Source organism: Bombyx mandarina, chromosome 07 (genome assembly GCF_030267445.1).
Source record: "Bombyx mandarina strain Sakado chromosome 07, ASM3026744v2".
Classification (NCBI taxonomy): Eukaryota; Metazoa; Arthropoda; class Insecta; order Lepidoptera; family Bombycidae; genus Bombyx; species Bombyx mandarina.
Genome location: NC_143214.1, coordinates 5,052,547 through 5,073,534, shown reverse-complemented (window position 1 = coordinate 5,073,534; position 20,988 = coordinate 5,052,547). Strand labels below are relative to the sequence as shown.

The following is a 20,988-nucleotide window of genomic DNA, read 5'->3' as shown; positions in this document are numbered from 1 at the left end:
GGCCCTAGCAAGAGCAGTGGATCGGAAAAACGAACCACTGAGACCACTGAGAAAATCCGGCGTGAAACTCAGTGGGCTGTGTCTATGGGTTAATTTTCTCGTTGAGTCCTTCGTCGCAAGCGACGGGTTCGGCGAGGACGGTGTCCGGTGCTTGAGGCACTGTTAATGGATCGGGAGGATCCGTAATGATGCGTTTAGGGCTTCGATCAACAATAGTATATAACTAGATAAAGGGATACATACAAAATTAAAGCAAAAACTGTCCGCGTGAATGTTATACTTATATAGCTATATTCGTTTACTAACAAACGGAGAAAAAAGTTTTGAAACACTTTTACGTTCAAACTAATTACAACTATGGCACCTAGTAATAAAGTCACAAATCTCCAAAACATTATCTAATACTTACGATCATTCGTCACATAAAACGAGCAAAGCAATAAATTACTCCTGTCACTTACCAATAAAAAGACATATTTTAAACAACTTTTAATTTTAAATCAATCTTAAAGGACAACAAATAAAGTAACTTTTCCCTTAATTGCTCTGAGAACTAACATCGTTTTGCTTTATTTATTTTTGCTTCTTGAAATTTCGATTTCTATTTACTACAGGAAGTATGGGAGTCGCGCTGAACACTAAAATAATTTATTAATGAATTAAAGTAAAACTTTAGTTGTTTACTTTTTATGTTTTGGAAGTGTATGTTTGTTAGTATCTATACATTACTTATTATTTTATTAGCGTTACGTTTTTGTGTAATATTTATTTTTAAGTTTTCGCGACCAGTGCACATAATAAAACAACGTTTAAACGGTTTCAAGCGCGGTATTTTTATAACAAAGTTTCGACCACGTTTCAGTAGTCGTGAGCACGGAAGGCAAAGATGTCCAGTGTCAATAAGCGGAGATCTTAGCTGGCTTATAAAAGTCATCTCTTGTTTCTCTGGCGACAATCGAGATCCATTCTGCACACGTGATTGCTAGGAAAGCTAAAATAAAAATGGAAAGCTAAGTATCTAATGAGAGTCCAACAAACAGACACAAAAGCAGCATTAAACAATTTTAACCAACAAATTTTGAAGTACTGCTAACAAATTTTAAAAAATTATTACGACACAAATCTACTCCATGCATTTACTGTTCTGTTAAGCAAAAGTTTGTCCATCAGTTGGCCGAGCCTTGGCCAACATTTGTAGCGGTGGCTAAAAATCGGTAATTTTGTTCAAAATTTAATATTATTTATTAGTTTAAAGCCTAAAATATAGTTTATACTTCATGTACTTACCGAAAGTAAGATACTTCAGCCGTTAAATTGCTTTTTCGGGCATTATTTTTGCAACTTTTGAATACACACTGCGGCATTGTGAGACGGGTTGACATTGGCTGTTTGAAGTGAACTAAACAAAATAACAGCTCACATTTCAAGTGAGCTGTTATTTGACGAGACGGATTTTCTGCACCGACCGTGTATCTAGTTATATACTATTGTTGATCGAAGGTTTAGGGCGACGTCGACTGTTTACCATTCGATCCACAGGATCGGGTATGATGTCACGATTTATCTTTTGTTAAGTGGTTTCAGGAGCCTATACATATACACTGTAACGTGAATTCTGTCACCAACCTTGAGACATGAGGTTGACCACGACGAAAGAATAAGTGTCAAATAAAACCCCGCAAAATTTGTTAATTGGTGTTCAGTTAAGGAACGCGCAAGATCATGGCGACATGTATTTTGTAATATTTATTCAATACAATATATATTTATATATTATTTACAACAATCAAAATAGTTATATAATAATATATGGGCTAAAGAAAAAAAAACACATTTGATGTTACTTTTTATAATTGAAATATAAGCTGTTTTAACATGAACATGAAGACTTCAATTTACATGAGAGGCTCTAAGAGAACTTAATTTAATTCATTTTGCATTTTACTAAGTTTAGGTATGTACCTTAAACTGTAATTTTATAGTGTGCAGTGGAATGTATTTCTGTAAAAATAATTGTTTCGTGATACATCTCAAAAGCGTGCAGTACATATAGCTTATATGGGGGGCATGCAAACTTGCGCACTTAGTGCTTTTCAGGGTTTTGTGATAAAACATAAAATATTTTAAGAATTGAGAACCTACATAAATTACCTATAGTATATTAATACCAACATGATTCCGCTTTCTGTTAAAAATTTCATTATTACTAGTATTACCAACGAGGCAATTGCGATTTTGCGTATTTCCGTAAAACCAATCATTTCGGAATAGAGAAATATTTCTCCACCTATTTTGACAAAGAAGATATTTCGTAAAACAGAAGTTTCACTGAAATAATGATCTCTCCTTTGTAGTTTTCTATTTAATAATCATCAAACGTTGCATAAACGTCCATCACCTCATATAACAATTGTATACACAAAACCTGTCTATAACCATTAAAATTAAGCAAGTAATGATAAATAAAGGAAAAACTTAAAATGCATCATGAAATTGAAACATTTTACAATAGTATTCATATAAATTATTAAAAAAAAAATAGCTTCCTTATCAGATCAGTCATCATGTTGAAAAAAATATCCAGCAACATACAAGTGCCAATGGTACAACATACACAGTAAGAAAATATTTAACTAAATCTTACATATAAATTAATAGATCAACTGCATTATCACATTTTCGCAGTGAAATAACACCTTACATTTATAATTTACCATGTTTTTGTGTTAACAAAGGGCATTGTCGCTTTGTTAATTTCATTCTGCTTGGGATGCATGCCATAATAAAAAAACAAGTTGTTTTTGTGTGCAAAAGAATAAATGAATAATTAATAATAATTAGTTTAATTTAGTTTTTTAACAAAATTAATTGGAATATTGTAATAAACAGTATTACAAAAGTAGAAACATTTCATTAATTTTTTGATAGAAAATGTAATTGTTAACTAAAAGTTTGAGTAATTAATTTCCAGCATTTAAGTATGTATTTTAACATTTCATTTCTTAACAACAGATTTGTCCTATTTGAGGATATTCTGACGAAAAACTAAATCTGTCTCTTGAAATAAAATGAAAAAATAATCCAGGCTGGATAATTAAAACGTAATAATATAAATCATTACAACAATAAAAACATAAAAACATTTTACATTTTAAATATACCAACTCTACACAATTATAGAAAGGTAGGAAAATATAAAAAAATACTCATTTTATACTGGATGTATTCTTGCCTGAAACTTTATTTGGGAATTATTTGTGAGAATAATTATAGATTTTTCGGTTCATTTTTGTTTTTTTGCCTCAACCGATTTTTAGATAGTTAAAGATTAAGCATTTTTTTGACTAAAATATATAATAAATTATGCACAAGGACCCAAAGATATATTTGTATCATAATATCAGTAACAAGCTATTTAATAATTAATTATCAGAGGTTTATGTTTCCTACACAACAACATAAGTTACTAAAAACCAATGAAGATAATATGGTTAATTAATTCACTTCTTTTGTATATTGGGAGTAGTGGATTGAAATACTGATGATGCCGACATGAGATTTTCTATATATTGTCCGAGAACTTGATTCTCGGAGCGGAGTTTTAGGTTTTCTTCTTTAACAGAGTCAACTCTTTGTGAAAGGTCTGAAAACAAAATTAAAGTATTTTCTAAATAAGTTAGGATTTTGCAGTTTATATACATTATCTGATAACCATAAAACAAAACTAAAGTCATTATCAAAGTGATGTTTATGAGTAGATAAATTTCCATATGATTAGTATTTGAACTTACCATCCAGAGTATTTTGAAGCTCCAAAACTTGTGATATCAAACGAGCCTTTTCCTCTTGCTCATCTATGCCGGAATCAGGTTCAAAACTAGCTGGTCCGTTTAAGCCAGGACTTGAAGATCCAGCAGTGTAAGAACTGGGTAATGAGTCCATCGAACGACCATGATCTAAACGGTTGTTATCCGTGTCATCGGAAATGATGACTTGAGGGTCGTCATCTGCAAGAGGTATATTATCATCACCACATTTCTGCATTATAACGGACATTTATTTTGATAATTTAACTTTTAGGTAAACTGGGCATAGATTAAATATTAGGATACTGGTAAGTTTTAAAGATGTTTATAACATTCAATCGATATTATTTTAATAAGAGTTATGACGTTGATTTTTTTGTAGCATTTGTTCGTTCGATAGGCAAAGGGGTTACAAGCCATAAGACAATCTTTTTTATAAAAAGCTTCACGTTTTTTCTATAAAGAGTGGAATGTTAACGAAAGAACGTTAAGAAATAAATTAAATAACATGGGATTGTATGGGACAAGATAAAACAACCCCATAAGTGTTAAATGAGATGAAATGAAGTAGCCTTTGAAAATTTTTCTTGGGAACTTAGATGAACTAATTTGAATTGGGTAATAAATTGATTTAATGTTTGGTCTCTTTCGGAAAATAAAATAAGCCTTCTATGATACAATATTTGCATCACTGAACCTATAATATAACACTGAACTGGACCCACTAAGAAGATCCGGCCAGAAACTCGGTGAGCTGTCTGTGGGTGCCCCAATGCGAGGTCTGCCTTGGTCTACTGCCGGCCACTCACATGCGCGCGAACATTTGTACATTGTACGAGTGTTCGCGCGCATGTGAGTGGGCGTCAGACATTCATTCGCAAGCTTAGCGGCTGTGCAAATGGGTTCGGTATTCAATTTGCGAACCCGTTTGCGCTTCCTCCTACACTTGTTTACGAATGTCTCACGAATTTCTCTTCTTTTTTAATTCGTCATTAAAACATTAAAGAGAAAAAGAGTTTTTAATTATGTCCCAGGCGTCATTAACGGCCATTCTGTTTTTATGAGATTTCTTTTGAGGGTCCCATATGGTCGATTCATTTTGCAGGAGATCAATGAACTCTATCACCTTGGTTTTGTTCCAATCCATGATGACGGTATGCTACACAGTAGACGCCACGAACTATGAAAATGGCGAAACGTCCGTTACCTTCGCAATCGTGGGCGCAACTGGTCACACGAATGTGTGGGAGACTACGCGAAGGATCGCGGTTCGCGCGCTTTGATGTCCGTTAAAAAACCGACACAGCTTGGAAAGCCACGAATGCAGCGAAAACTTTGCATAATCATTTGCAAATGTCGTCCTACACTTGTGGGTTTGCGTATTCGTGTGAACACGAGTGACCGGTATAAAGCAAATAATATAAAAGTATTTAATGTATACCTATTATCTATGTAGTAACTAATATAATTATCTGTGATTTTTGTCTCTTTATGTAATTTATTATGAATCTGTACTCTCTACTGAGAGGTCGTAGACTTTTTGGCGGGAGCGCGAGGAGTGAAGTTGTGTGATTTGTTTTATTTTGTCTATTTAGTGTTTCTTCACGTTCAAATGTGTAATAACGGAGGTTTATTAACTGTTTAATATCTGTGAAAGTGCACAAACGAGGGAAAATAAAACAAAGCCGCTGAATGGACTTCTCGGGAACCTCCAAAAAGTCCACTGAAAAAATCTCAGTAAATGACCACTATTTTACTGAGATTTTCATTTTATATCATCTCATCTTATTTTATTTCATCCCAGTTGATTAATGTCTCAAATTGATCATCTTCATTTCATTTCACTCCATATTATCATTTTTCATAAAAACAACAATATAAACTATAATAAGACATTTCTTAAAGGTCTTTGTTACCAGGTCATAATATCTCTTTTAAAAAAAACAGGTGGTACCTAGTACTGGTACTAAGAAAAACATTTTTAAGCGGTGCGGTAATCTATGGTCTATATAAGACTTGGCTTCGGCCTTATTGAAATTTTTATTTCAGGAAGAAATTATAAAGGACTTGGCTTCGGCCTTAATGAAATTTTTATTTCAGTATTTAACACAAATCATATAAGCCCTGGCTTCGGCTTTTTTGAATTTTTTTTTAGAAATTATATAGAACAGCCAAGGTCGTATGGGCTAAGATCCCATTGCCTTCCCTAATAAGGAAAAATTGTACCAAAAAATCTATGGTCTTAGATTTAGTAAGACAACACGAAAAATCGGAAATTTAATTTTCCTATTCAATGTAAGGGATTACTATCGTGTTTTCGTGTTTTCAAGGGTATTTTCGTTTTATCAAAGAAGTACCTATGGCTGTAACTTTAAGAAAATCAACGGAATTGTTCACAGTTGCAAAATGGTTAACGCGCAGAGGTTAGGAAATAGAAAATTGTTGTTTGAAAATATTAAAACAATGAATTTAAGAAGTTTTCGTCAATTAATTATGGGCAATCGTCACATGTTTTAGACTGCCGCACTTTGTCTTCGCTACCGGAGAAGGCAAAACTCGCGTCACTCGAGGTGACTGAAAAAGCTGAGACGTCTAGGCGTAGACCTAAAAAGGTGAATCCTCTGTTGGAGAATAGACATGCCTACCCCGAATTTCTGCCTGATCCGAACCCTAAATGGCGTAATTCCTTGCGAGAAAAGTTAGAAAGGGCGGATATGTTGAAACGTAGAAATCAGATTGACATACCTGAGTTTTATGTTGGTATGTAATTTTTACATAAATTAATTACTTCATTGATGTACTGAATCACAACTTTCTAAAATTTATTGCATACTATATGATTAAAAGCCCCTTTGCTAACTACTTGCCTCCACTTATATTTAGGCTTTTATTTCATTTCTAACTCTCCATATTTTTAGATGATAGTGTTTTGAGGCAATATTTAATATACAGTCAAAACCGTTTACTGCGACATTGTTTAGAACAACATGCCGGTTTTAATAACCTAGAACAAAGGTCCCGGCTGAATGCTATATGACCGCCTTATTAAAAACATTGCTTTATACGACATTGCTAATAACGACATACCTCATAAAACGACCACATTTAACTAATATTTCGGAGAATTAAATCTGTTAGAACGACCGGGTAGGCTGTATTGTAAACCATTTGAATAGGTATCCACATTTGTCTTCAATGGCTATTAAGATCAGGAAAGAAAACAATAGGATTTAGTTTAATGTAGGGTCTTTTCTAATTCTTAGAAACAAAACACGTGCATGCGGTAGAGTCAAAGCCCGCTTCTTCATATCTCTTCAGTTAGTTTGTTACTTATCTATACACAAGACGCACCAAAACTGTGGAGTTATTCGTGAAACTTTCAAAATGTCGCAAAGAAAAAGAAAACAAATTAATATTGAAGAAAAATCGCGTATTATGTAAATATATTATTCCAATAATTCCCTATCGATTTGTTTGTACTTGCACGATACACATTAAGCATCACCGGTTGTTACGACTATCGGCTTTGACGACTGAATATGAGCAGTCCCTTCGATGTCGTTATAACAGATTTTGACTGTATTGCTCCTCTCTAGTTAAATTTCAGTATCTCGATACATCTCACATTATTTATAGTTTGTAGCATTTATGCCCACTGATTTTTTCTGTTACCAGCGATTATAGCATTTGGAGTTAAGCAGATCACTTGAAGATTGAAATTGTATACTAGACCTATTTTTATAGTTGATTTGGAAGTAATCTCATGGTACTTTCTCATTGTTTAATTGCCACATACTATCTGGGAGTGGTGCTACTTTAGCTGCAGTAAGGGCAGATATAGGGTAAAACCAGCAATCTTCTTCTTTCCTCCAAATATAAGCAACTCTTCTTCTGTGAACTGCTTTATTTTTATTGGGTCAAATGGAGAAATTGGGAATTTAATATTTGTTGCAAGCTTTATGTTCCTATGTAATTATAAGATTATTAGCTGGTTATTCATCTTAACCTACCTACTATAAAAGAAACTATTGAATTTAAAGACTAGTATAATAAACTCTTAATAAATAATTCTAATGTACCAGGGTCTATCTTGGCAGTAACAATAGCTGATCCTCATTCACAAGGCAAGACCAATAGGTTTGTTGGAGTATGTATTGAGAGAAAAGGATGTGGATTGAGAGCTGAGTTTACTCTAAGGAATGTTGTTGATCATCAAGGAGTTGAGGTATGTTTTTTGCAAAAAATTGCATGCCTCACTTTAAAAAAAAAGTAAAAGTTTGAAAAGTGTTACTCATTATTATTATAAATAAAAGTTTGACTGTCTTCTTATAATCAGGGTTTATAATGTGACCTTATAAACCCTGATAATGACTTATGAATAAAACAAATAGAATCAAAATCCTTAGTAATACTAGTTATTACATAAAATTTACTCAACACAAAGTATTTGAAACTTAACAGGTACGCTATGATCTATATGATCCAACAATACACAAGATTCAAGTGTTACGTGTTGAAAAGCGTCTTGATGATAAATTATTTTATCTGCGTGATGCTTTGCCAGAGTATAGCACTTTTTCATTTGATATGGACCCGGAAATGCTACCTGAAGGAACTCCAGTACCCATTAATCCAGTGAAGGTAATATTGTACTCTAAAAGTTATTGTGGGATAAAATATATTTTTAATGTTTATGTCTTAAGATTTACTGTTTTTGTTCATTTGTTCACACACTATATCATATAGACTTCTTTCGCTGTTAGCAAAAATAACTGACACTTTGAACATATTTTTTGTCATTACATCGAACTTTGTATAAAAACTATAAATGTGAGTGTAGTTGGTCTTTCGAAAGAGAAGAAAACTAAATGAACAGAAAATTTATTAAGACATGAGCATAGCATCTGATTCATGAATAAGTGTTATAATCAATTTTTAACATAATTAAATTGGCTTCTGGTATTCTTAAAAGTATGGTGGTAGAAAACATGTTAAATTCTAAATCATTTAAAATTTAGATTTTTTAATTAACAATAATGATTTTTATCAAAAGGTTGAACTTAAACCAAAACCATGGCTTGAACGATGGGAGCGACAAGAATTGCAAGGAATTTCTAATATTGAACAGTATTTGACAAAAAAAGATAAAGTGAGAAGAGAACTAAGAAAAACACCCTGGGAAAAATATGATTTGATGAAGCAATACAGGTAAAATGTATCCTAATTAGTAACTGGCTGTTAAGTCACTTCTTTTTGCATTAGTTTTATTAAGGCAGTATAATTATAATTAAGGCTCACGGGCCATCCAACATCAACTCCAAACAACATTAAACAATGTTGTTTGGAGTTCATTTGTGGAAGTTAGCGTCGGAACGGTACTTCGATAAGACTATGCGTCATGATAATCACCTTATCGTTGCCGCCGCTGACTACTCCCCAAATCCCAAGTAATGATGGAACACCTACACAATTGACTAGTGGCTAGTGATTTAGGATTAAAGAAAGCCGTACCATTAATTCATGGCCAATCTTTATTCAAAAGATTTCAACATGATCTGTTTTATTTCCAGGAAAACTATTCCAATTGAGGAACAGACCGATATTTGGTCTGAAGTGAACAGTCAATTACAGCAGTTACAACTAGCGCGCAAGAAATCAACAAGGAAACGCACCTTTAGTGCCCCTAAAACGCAACTTGGTTGAAAAATATAAAAAAAGTAGAAAAAATAGAAATGGTTATTAATTAGGACAATAAAATATGCTAAAGTTTGTTGTGTTTTTTTTGATAGATGGACTGTCGTGTCTTCTACTTTTATTGCGTTTTGGAGGAAACGCGCCAGAGCTTAGGGTCGGCCGTAAGACTTATCTCGTGTTCAGGGTTTACTGGAACCCCTTGAAAACAAAATGTGAATGCCACCGCTGATTTGAAGATTCGCGATCTATTATGTATAAAGTTAATTTACACGATTTTACTAAGAGGATTTTTGAAAACTTCATTCTCAGCTGCTTCATAGTATAATTTCCATTTCCTACACTAGCGCTACTTCGTTCGGTGAGTCTTCTAACAAAGACTTACTTTTTACAGGTGAACACTATTTCAACTTGTCTCTAAAAATAAACAAGATGGCCTTCTTTACTTCTAAGGGAGTCCATATTATAGTCTCTTCTATATTTTGCCGTAAAATTGTTTTATGTAATTAACACCACAGTTGAAACAATAGGAGTTTTATTGTTGTAGCGGCATAAACAATTCTAAGTTATTATTTTACGAATATATTAGTTATTATACACATTATATTTTATTTTTATTTTTTAAATTTTCGGCGGTAAAAATGTCCCGTGTCACAGACTATATGATTTTTCCCACTCGTGCGTTCCGGCTTACGCATCATAAAAGTGTGCGTTCTTAAACGCCACACTTCTCTACCCTCCGAAAATAGTAACGATAATGCTGATACACAAGCACAGAAGAAAGAAATTTTTAAATAAGTTAATTTATATCTATGTTTTATTATGTATTAAAAAGTGTCGTAATAACTCATTCACTAGTCTTTCACAGATTACGTAACTTAAAACCTGAGTACATGGAATTGAGATTTGAGACCCTACTTGTGGACATTTAATATAATATCCCTCGGTAGTCTCTTTATAATAGGGTATTTTAATTAATATGTACATTATCTAAACCCAAACTATTAACTAAAATAGAATAGTATGCTGACATTGCTGACAACCATAGACTATTTACACTTAACAAAACACTGACGATGTAGTGTGTTGCTTTTTTGACAACTCAAGTTGTGAAGTTTCTGCAATTTAACATAGTAAAATAGTTCTTAGGTCTGAGGGATATGAATGTTACCGAGAGAAAACATAAAATGGCTGGCTTGTTCACAAAATACAAGACAATTTAAGTGCTTGCGTGCGTGCGGCGCGGGCGGTCATCGAAGGATTTTTAGTTCTTGATAGCATTTCCTTGAGATCGTTATAGACCATGAAAATTGAAATCAAAAGTGAATACTCGCTAAAATAAGTGTCAACACTGTGAAGTTTTCTCAGTTATTGTAATGTAAAACTTTCTTGAAGCTTGGACTTTTGTGTACACCTGTCGCGCCGTAAGTTACTGTTTATGTTCATAATTTACCGAAGTTCCCCATTGGAGTTTAGTTCTTTTTGTTTAAAAGTCGAAAACTATTGTACAATTTTCTTTGTAATCGCAAAAACCGTTACAATTAATTATGCTTACGGTACATGCTCTTCAGATCAGCGGTAAGCAGTTTCCGTATTGCAAAACTGCAACTGCATTCTGTACGGGCAACCTTGATTTATCGATTATGCGTCATTGTAATCTGTACATAAATTCTTAAAATTTTATAGAATTACATTATAATTTGATGATTATGATAACTTTTGCTTTTAATAAGTTTATCCAATAAGCATTAGAGTTTAATTTAGCTGTTGTCATCATGCAATAAACTTGCATGCTTTTTTGCAATGTATATTAAAGAGGGACAGACACTCAATATGTTGTGTAAGTAAAAATATTTATGTATTTTTATATTTTACAACTAACAATATTAAACTTGATTAAATATAGTACTGCTAGTAGAATATTCAGTATAACAAAATTAAGATTTAAAAAACAATACATAAAGGATTATCATACACATCGCAATCATCAGTTTGAGTTCAGTAACTTAAGGTTAAACAGCTATGCATAAGAATAGAACTTTATTTATCTAACTCACAATCAATTTGTACTTTTCCAGGTCCCAACCCCATTGTCACTGGTCTAATCCTTTCCCAATGCCCTTGAAGAAGAAATGGAAAAGGAAGTTTAATGTAAAACAAAAAAGTGTAAATAGGAATTAATTGTGTGCTCTTTGCAGTTGACATTTTTGTAATAAAAACACTCTAACGATACTGCAAAGAAATCTTAGGAATATATTTATTCGTAAATGAAGACTGCTGAAATTAGAATGTCAGAGTTCTGAAATTTGCTTGTAATTTGTTTATTATTGTTGATTTATTATTTATGTTAAATTCTGATTAAAGAATTTCTGATTCTCTTCTCCAACTAATGTCCACCCAATTAATTCTTTTCGGTCTCTTGCCTTTCACATCCACCATCCATTTCTGATTGAAGAAATCAAATAAAAAAAAAACAGGTTCAAATCATGTATGTTATCTGATACCAACATATGATTCTTTGTACTATGAGACTTAGAGAACTAGAGATTGAGATATAATATATGGTAAAAAATATAATTATATGTATAGATCAAACACCCAGGCAAAGAGCAAACAAACTTGTTTTTCACTTGAATGTGTTCCCAATGTGGGAATTGTATCAATGGCCCTCCACTCAGCAGTCTAGAGCGGTGACTGTGTCACCAAGTTAACTGAATTACTATTCCATGCATACTACTTATTTGTAAATAAAACAGATCTAAGGTGAAGTTATCAACTTAAATGAAATAATTGCTGAGTAATGTCAATCATTCTTCTGACAGTAATCTTCAGTAAACAAAATAGTAAAATATAAATAATAGTGACTATAAACAGAGTGAGGGCTTCCACTTTAGATATATTAGTAGATACAGAGGAGATTTACACAACTTAGAATTTGGTTATAAATAATTCAATGAAAAAAACTATTTAACTGAGGAAGAATGGTTTTTTTTTTTGATAATATTACCACAATCAGAAATAGCAACTCTGGTTTTTTCACTCATCTAGAACAATCACTTATTCATCATCCAACCCCAGTACAGTATCCTATCTGATTCTTGTATTCATGTTCTTAATTTCATAATTTGGTTACCAAAATCACAGCCAACTAGAAAATAATCTGAATCCTTCCACCCACCCTGACAGATCAGGTTGAAGCCTCAATTGTGTTGTATAAGGGCATTTTCACTCTTCACCTGAACGAATTACTGCTTCCCGGCAGCAATAGAGAGGATAGTGGTACCATGTGTGCTTACAATATACCCTACCAAGAGTAATTACGCAAAGTACAGTTTTCCGTGTTTCGTCTTTATTACACGACGTTATTCCTCCAGCGCGGAAGTCGTTTTGTGTTAAGTACGTATTAATACCTGTGCAGGATTGGAGCAAGTTGGTTAATACTAGTATACTAGCTTATTTGATAATTTTTGCAATTAATAAAATTGATTTCGCATCAAAATGGCCGGCTGTATGTACATTCTGGTGTGTGTGCGGGCTCGGAGAAGTAAGGATCGAATTGTCGGTCTATTCGTCCATCTAGCCTCTCAAATATAAGATAAGATCTATAGGCTCTGGTGAAGCGCACCACCAACCGAAGTGATGACCACGACCACTCTGCCAAGAGTGCATACGACTGAGAAGAAGAATAGGCTCTAGTGAACGCAATAAATTAGGGTCGGCTCTAGAATCGTATCTGCCCACTACATGAAAAACAAGTTGCATTTATTTTCAACTCTTGCATTAGACGCCTTCAGCTCTAACAATAGAAGCAGGCCTAGGGACCCCAATAACCGTACTCGTCGAACTCGGCAAAGAGTTCGACGTGCAACTTAACCGATGCATCAGTCCGTTGAGTGTCTTGTCGAATCTTCTCGACGGGTCACGATTCCGATTCAGTAGCAGATTCATTCGCGAAGCAGCTGCTCTTGAGGCTTTAGGCCTCCTTTGGAGGCGCTCGGGCAGCTGTTAGAGAATCCCACCCCTCCGGGCTGAGCCTTTGCTTGTTCACCTGTCCTGGTGAAATTGGAAAGGCCTCCGGGCCACCAGTAATCCCACAATTATAAAAAAAAAGTTGCATTTACTTCAATCTATTTTGGTTTAAATATTGTCCGGCCACCAACAAAATGTGATATGGTCGAAAAGGATTTAGCGCAAATTCGTAAGAATTTATTTTACTTTTTTTATAATTATCATTAATTAATAGGACAATAGTTTATAGTAAATTCATTTCAAAGATATACGGCCCTTCGATTGGTACGCTTTCTTTCATCAGACGATAACCATATGTACTCAAAGATTAGTTAGATTAGGGTCAGTGCAGATTGGTAGTCAATGGTCGTAGGTAGTAGAGTAGTTCGCTTACACGGTTCGTAGGTCGCTGACCGGTAATCCAATCAATATTGACAAGTTACGAATGTTTACAACGTCTCACGTAGCGCAATGGCGCAAACACACAGGGCTTGTATTTTACGAGCGTCATAAAAAATTAGGTGCCTCGTCTAACAAAAGTACTTTTTATTCGTTTGTTACATTTCTAATTGCATTTGTACAAAGGAGTTACCTTTTTTTTATAAGTTTACATTTCTTTTCTTTCATTTCCTCAGTTACTAATGATTCACGTAAATTAGGAATTCCCTACCAGAGTACATTAATAAAAAATATTTAAGATACAAAGTAGTGATTGAAGGTTGTGGTAGTGTTGAAGTGATTGAAAAATATCATTCGAACAGTCAACATCTTAATCGTAATTTAAAGGTAAATTTAAACACCTAGAGAGTAAAATTGAGAGCAATTCCTGATAAAAGGCCGTGCTCCTCAACCTTCTCTGCCATGAGAAGTATGCGGCGCCGTTTAGGTAGACTTTGGATAGTTCGTCGATGGAGAGGCTTAATGGCCATAGCACCGATGATTCCGAGGTGACCTTCGCACTAAACTGACCACTTCTCTCTCGTTTGATCTCGTTTGAGATCTGTCAAATCCGCATAGGCGTTAGAAAGCCGTGTTGAAGTATTCTATGGTGAACATGTTTAAAGCGTCCTCATATCTCTAGGTTGTTAATCACATTGCGATTGATATCTACGGACTCCGACAAGTACTTAACACCAGGTAGTGTTCATGTTGCAGCTTGATGATCCCTCTGGCACAACAGTGATATACGGTAGTAACGTAGGTAATGCAACGGAGAAAAAATTGACATTAGCGATACCAGGTTGATTAAAGTGCTGCATTATGTACTTAGGTAAAAACATATTTTCTATTCCGCAAATGCATTTCTGAAACGTACATAAAGTTACCAAATTATTTGAGTATTTTAATTTCTTTTTTTTTCCTACCTATGCTGATAGCCTTAAGAGGCTATTTCAGCTTCGCCCTAACATGTAGGTGAGCACACGAGGCTCAAACCGGAAGTGTTGCCAACACTGGCCCTAGCAAGAACAGTGCTTCGCAGAATCTACACCGGATTGGAAACGCGACCCACTGAAAAAGTCCGGCGAGAAACTCAGTGGGCTTTTAAATTCTATTTCATCATTCTAACCATCTAAGTTGAACTGTAGGTACGTGCGCTTTCAATAGCGGAAGACAAATAAAAACAACACAGCTTTGGTGTCGTAAACGATGCGTCTCCTCGGCTTTATACGTGATTTGAAAGAGTCGCTAAATTTGGAAAATATCCGGCTTCATTTATTTTAGGTAAACTGATGCTGAGCTCTTTGATGTATATTGTTCACTTTGATGGCTTAAATGGTAATTCACGTTTGGAATTAAAAAAATATTATAGATTTAAATCTTTGATGTTGGCGTTGGCGAATACGTTTTAATAAATTTTCTCGCTATATAGACTACACTGAATAAGGGAAGCGTTTTTTATTACCATCAATGGAAAACGAGTATAGTTACAATCTAATCGTAAGCGGTTAAAGTTGGTCATTGACATCGACGGTGTTAGTCAAAGAGCTACTACTATATTCGGAGTTCCCTTCCAATTCGCAATTTACTGTTTTGTTGAAAATTAGTAGTTTATTAGCAATACAATAAATATGAAAGAAGTGATGCGCATGTTCTAAATAAATACAGACTTAACGGTGCAAGAAAAGCAATAAGGCATCTGTGATTATTTTTTCATTTGTACCTAGTTGTTATCTTTATCTGAATTATTTGAAATCCTTAGCTACCTCGCATCTCTTTAGATTGATAATGGTAATCTTTTCATTGCTTTAGATTGGCGAACTTATGGTCCACTTTGTAGTAGATATGATCCTAGGCACCATTTTTGTAACGAGACCTCATATTTTAGAATGGGCATACGAAGTTTCAATTGTATTCTATGATAGCCATACCTATCATAAGTCTAGAAATATTTTTAGATACATAGACAGTACGAGTAGTTAGCACAATATTCAATTTTCATACACCTTAGTCGTCCGTGACCACGTGTACTGTAAAGTAATCGAAACGTGGGAAATAACATAATGACAATAAAAAAGGCGAGATTAATTCGTAAAAGTAGTTGTTATTGTATTGTCTTCTAAAGTTACGATATACCTTCATTCTTCATTATTTTTGGAAAGAAGAAAGTTCGTTAACCCCTTTTCTCCAGAGTCCATTTAAGAGATTACACTATCCGGTGCAGTACTTGTTTCGTATCCACTTTCTAACTTTAATTACAACCGTTTCTACCATTTCGTTCGCTACACATTGTCAACGTTCTTCCGCGTGGTTCGTGGGATTCAGAAATGTTGACATTACTTTATTTTTACCGCGAAATCGTGTTTGAATGAATTCACTATATAAAATAAAAATCGATGAGGATTTGCTAAAGCAATATACATAATGTATGTTTCCGTCCGACATTGAACCAGGGACTTTGTACGTGTGAAGCATATGTGATCAATGCTGTATTACGGAATTGCTAAATTGAATAGTAAAAGCAGTAATTAGTATTAGCGATAATTTTTGAATGCAATGGGCTCATAATGTCTCGTCCTGTATCACTATATAGTATAAAACAAAGTCGCTTTCTCTGTCCCTATATCTGTCTGTCCCTATGTATGCTTAAATCTTTAAAACTTACCAACGTATTTTGATGCGGTTTTTTTTAATAGATAGAGTGATTGAAGAGGAAGGTTTATATGTATATAACATCCATTAAATAGTGGAGAAATCAATAATAAATTACAGTTTCCGAAGCGAAGCGAGGGCGGGTCGCTAGTCTACGACAATTGCAAAGCATTCTAACCGTTATTTACAGTAAAATGTATAAAATAAACGGCACAGCAATGTTTTTTTAATACAGTATTAAAGATTGCTCATCAAATAGTACTGTTCACTATTGGAGAGCGCAATTACATAGTACTTACTACTCCTCTTTCCCTGAGAAAAAAAAGCTTCTTACTGCCTCACAGAATGGAGGAAAGTAGAACGAATTCTCACTTTTAAATTAAAGATGAAACAATAATACGGCTAACAAAGAAATTACCGGCTAATTGCAACAATGAAGCGTGGAACAAAAGCATAGGCTTTAAGGCAATCAATACAAGGTGTTGAGTCATTCCTTGGTCGTAAAGGGCCGATAATGCTATGCACGCGATCTTCGGCGTATGAGAGGTCGCTTCGACGCACGTACCAGTGTCGTGTAACACTGCTTGCATTGCTTACGTCCATTTCCGACGACCTGGTAACCGCTCACCATCAAATGAGCCGTATAATCGTCTGTCTATTATGGCAATAAAAAAGAAACATATGCATGTAATTATAATTATCAAATAAATTTACTTAGATTAGATATGATTGATATTACAGTATTAAAAACGTTATTTGCAGCATGCGGTCTTAAATACATCGCCTTTGTACTCATAATTCATATTTAGTTCATAAACGTGTATGTATGCATGGCAAGATTACGTAAGTCAAGATTTTTCACATGTATCAATGACATTACGTTTTTACTATTATAGGTACATATGTAGTTGATTTTTGTATTTATGTTTAATATGTATAAAGGGTAGGTAATCTTAATGGTCTTCTGCAACCATTTCCGGCTAAGTAATTGAATTGGATAATGTGTGAGATAATACTAATAGTCGTTAGGATAATGCTTGCGCGAGCTCACCGGTCGGTACTGTAATAAAGCAATAAAACGCAGCGAATTTTAGGGAGTCGTGCCGGTAATAAAAAAAAAAGAAGTGACTGGTGGTAGGACCTCTTGTGAGTCCGCGCGGGTGGGTACCAACACCCTGCCTATTTCTATCGTGATAGCGGTAATGCGTTTCGGTTTGAAGGGTGGGGCAGCCGTTGTAACTATACTTGAGACCTTAGAACTTATATCTCAAGGTGGATGGCGCATTTACGTTGTGGATGTCTATAGGCTCCAGTAACCACATAACACCAGGTGGGCTGTGAGCTCGTCCACCCATCTAAGCAATAAAAAAAAGTGAAGATTGCATCATGAAAAGTAACAATCACTTAAGTTAACTAATCAACTGTTTCGCAAAGTTAATCTGTAACATGATTTGTGACAGCTCAAAGTTATTAATAGTTAGCAAATGATGACAAGATAAAACTATAATATGTGTCGTGCGGGCCACAGTTTACTGCAAACTAGCCGCTAGTAATTAAAACAAACTACCATCAATGCGACTAAAATGAAGGCGTGTCCGGATATTAATGATCGAGAATGTCTTAAACACACATATATTTTACAACAAGTGCGTGTGAACCTTTCGCGTGATTGTAAGTCGTTCACATAAACATTTTTTGACCTGTTTAAAAATTAATCCTTAAAACTTTACTTCAAAGCTTCTAAACTAATTCCTTGTGGTGTACTGAGCTTGAGTTTTGGCGTGTAATTTAACAACTGCTAATTTTAAAATTTACTGAAGTATGATTTGTCAAATATTCTCCTAAAAAATTGCCGTTATTTAGCAACAAAATATGTACGTAAATATTATGAAATGTGTTAGTAGGTCTTTTAACATAATATGAAACACTTGTGATATATTGGTATCGGGACGTATAGCATCGAGTAATGCATATTTATAAATCACAAAAGGATTACAGATGCTGAAAAAGTATTGTGTTTATTTTATCGTTGTTCACCAATTTATTTTTATTTAATTAAATTTGTAAGTCACTTCGTCGGGGCCAGCAGGATAAGACGCTCGGTGCATTCATATCTAGCGATGCGACTGTGCTAAAACGCGTACCTACTTTACAAATTTTCACGAATAACTTCCACTGTGAAGCAATGATATCGTCTAATAAAAATCAAACCCACCAAACTCATAAATTGCGTAATTATTGGTGGTAGAGTGTCAACGTTCTGTATGTCTGGAGTCTTTTTTCCCTACCTATTCGCTGGTAGCTTGAGAGGCTATTCCAGCTAAACCCAGACGGGTGGGTGAGCTCACCAGCTCAACCTGAGAGAATTTTCTAAAACTAGCCCTAGTAAGAGCAGTGTTTTGCAGAATCTACCACTGGATCGGAAACGCGACCCACTGAGAAGATCCGGCGAGAAACTCAGTGGGCTATGTCCAAGGGTTAGTTCGCTTGTCGAATTTTTCGTCGCAATCGACGTGTTCGATGAGGTTGGTAACCGGTGCTTGAGGGTCCTAAAAGTACCGAGAGTGAATCCGGGGGATCCGACAAGACATGTTTCGTGCGACGGCAGCTTTGCGTTGCCTTGTTACCCGAAACTTTTGAGTCCGCAACGGTAGGTACCATCACCCGGCCCTGTTCTGTCGTGAAGCAGTAATGCATTTCAGTTCCAAGGGTGGAGCAGCCGGTGTACTGAAAAACTGTGACTTAGAGTTCAAGTCTCGCGGTGGGTGGCGACATTTACATTGTTGATGTCTATGGGCTCCGGTGATCACGTAACACCAGATAAGCTCGTCCACCTAGTTTAGCAATAAAGCCAATAAACAAATAAACGATTGAAGTGTCAATAAACCAAAGTTCCGAAAAATATCTGACTGGCCCTTTTGTTGTTAGTCGTCACCATTTTATTTGCATACGATCTTTCATTTCACTGTCGCAATCGGGCACCTCTCACATCTACAGCTTTCTAGCTTCCTTTAAAGGTATAATCCATAAGGTTTCTGGGTAAACGACTTGTATGGTTGTAGGAGGACTAGTTTTTTGCGGCAAAATTTAAATAACCATTGATGCTTTTTGTATTGAACTAAGAAAAAGTCGATAGAGGCTGATGTATAATTAGATTTTGGGCATATACAATCTAATTGATTAATACAGATTAGATGCATAATTATACATTATGTAGTGCGTGAAAATTCCAATAATTCAGTTTAATAAGTAGACACACACATAGAATTGAAATCGCACTGTTTTTAATTAGGAACCTCGCGACTTCCTTAAGCAATAAGTTTCGAAAAAAATATGTTACTTCGGTAGGAGAATTCACGGCTTAGAATTTTTGCGGTGAGTGGAGGGGGGTTTAAAATCATTGAAAATTTGGTTACATAATGCTTGAAAGCCCGCACTGCAGTAACGCTAGGGAAACCTTAAACCATTGATTTTGAAATAAATTATAAATGAACCAGCGAAAACGCATGCGCCGTAGGAGTTACTGAAAAAAAATGTACATAAATGTTTCTCCTGGAATAAGAGCTAAAAGATATCGTCGTTGTTAAACCAAAATTTGCTATTTGCACTTTTTGAGATTTTTACTTTTTGACCTTTTCGTATAGTTCACAGCCCTATCTGCCGTATAAAAAAAATTGTTATGTGTCTATGGCTTTAATATTTATTCATAGCTTTCATTTGATATAGTTCTTAAAAATTCACCTTCATATAAAATTTTATACGAAAACGTTTTTACTCGTTAATTCAAAATAGAGTTTTTGCACATAGCAGATTTTGGTTTGACAGCGACGATATGTAAGCACGTCAATTGCTGTATAAATTACGATGGTAACAATGCATTTTAAGACGTTAAATTTAGTCATTTTTGGTGGGAAAATGGATTTAATTGGAAAACTCGTTCCGTTTTAACGAATGAAATTCATAATTATACTATGTATATCTAATTATATATAATTATACTATGAATTTATTTAGTACTATAAAAAAAAACTGAAACCTTAGAATTTATATCTCAAGGTGGGTGGTGACATTTACGTCTATGAACTCCGGTAACCACTTAACACCAGGTGGACTGTGAGTTCGTCCACCCAACTAAGTAATAAAAAGAAGAAATAAAAATTAAAAAAGTTAAAGTAATGTTCCACCACCTAAATGTTAAACCGTAAATGGTTTTTCCTGCACCCTGCCTGGTAAGCTATGAAAGAATTATGTACCGTAGTTCGAAGGTGGTCGACGTCAGCCAAATTCAGATGTGACTACAGTAACCACTGAACTGCGAAATATATTAGTATAATAGCAATATACTCCTGTGATAGTTGCTCGTACATATAATATCTATAGCAATACCTATCAG

At 34.6% G+C, this 20,988-nt stretch overlaps 3 protein-coding genes and 1 long non-coding RNA gene across 10 annotated transcripts in view; 2 read left to right on the top strand and 2 right to left on the bottom strand.

Moving 5' to 3' along the window:
• Positions 1-478: 478 nt before the first annotated feature.
• Positions 479-1,472, bottom strand: LOC149502618 (uncharacterized). The gene is made up of 2 exons (XR_016323309.1): positions 1,288-1,472; positions 479-991 (listed from the first exon to the last, which is right to left on the bottom strand). It is a non-coding gene; the product is annotated as an uncharacterized LOC149502618 (long non-coding RNA).
• A 361-nt stretch (positions 1,473-1,833) lies between these two features.
• LOC114250436 (short coiled-coil protein homolog) lies at positions 1,834-4,191 on the bottom strand. Its single transcript, XM_028184304.2, has 2 exons — positions 3,792-4,191; positions 1,834-3,643 (listed from the first exon to the last, which is right to left on the bottom strand). Exons 1-2 carry the CDS (start codon positions 4,054-4,056, stop codon positions 3,501-3,503), a joined length of 408 nt encoding a protein of 135 aa, XP_028040105.1. The 5' UTR covers positions 4,057-4,191; the 3' UTR covers positions 1,834-3,500.
• A 1,842-nt stretch (positions 4,192-6,033) lies between these two features.
• Positions 6,034-9,575, top strand: mRpL19 (mitochondrial ribosomal protein L19). Its single transcript, XM_028184311.2, has 6 exons — positions 6,034-6,229; positions 6,324-6,566; positions 7,889-8,031; positions 8,268-8,447; positions 8,860-9,014; positions 9,377-9,575. Exons 1-6 carry the CDS (start codon positions 6,166-6,168, stop codon positions 9,507-9,509), a joined length of 918 nt encoding a protein of 305 aa, XP_028040112.2. The 5' UTR covers positions 6,034-6,165; the 3' UTR covers positions 9,510-9,575.
• Positions 9,576-10,632: 1,057 nt separating this feature from the next.
• Positions 10,633-20,988, top strand: part of klar (klarsicht) — a 326,898-nt gene continuing 316,542 nt past the window's right edge. For 6 of the 7 annotated variants that reach the window (XM_089728517.1, XM_089728516.1, XM_089728519.1 and 3 more), the window contains exon 1: positions 10,633-10,921. The gene's annotated coding sequence lies outside the window, so the exon portion shown is untranslated. The remainder of the gene's footprint in view (positions 10,922-20,988) is intronic. The other variant, XM_089728514.1, reaches the window with a different exon arrangement.

Bases quoted from the DNA above. Each gene is read 5' to 3' on its own strand.
- LOC114250436 (XM_028184304.2), bottom strand. From the start codon at position 4,056: ATGTCCGTTATAATGCAGAAATGTGGTGATGATAATATACCTCTTGCA. The intron at 3,644-3,791 runs GTAAGTTCAAAT...TTTTGTTTTCAG, and splicing joins GCTTCAAAATACTCTGGATG to ACCTTTCACAAAGAGTTGAC.
- mRpL19 (XM_028184311.2), top strand. From the start codon at position 6,166: ATGGCTGTAACTTTAAGAAAATCAACGGAATTGTTCACAGTTGCAAAA. The intron at 6,230-6,323 runs GTTAGGAAATAG...CACATGTTTTAG, and splicing joins AAAATGGTTAACGCGCAGAG to ACTGCCGCACTTTGTCTTCG. The intron at 8,448-8,859 runs GTAATATTGTAC...TTTTATCAAAAG, and splicing joins TACCCATTAATCCAGTGAAG to GTTGAACTTAAACCAAAACC.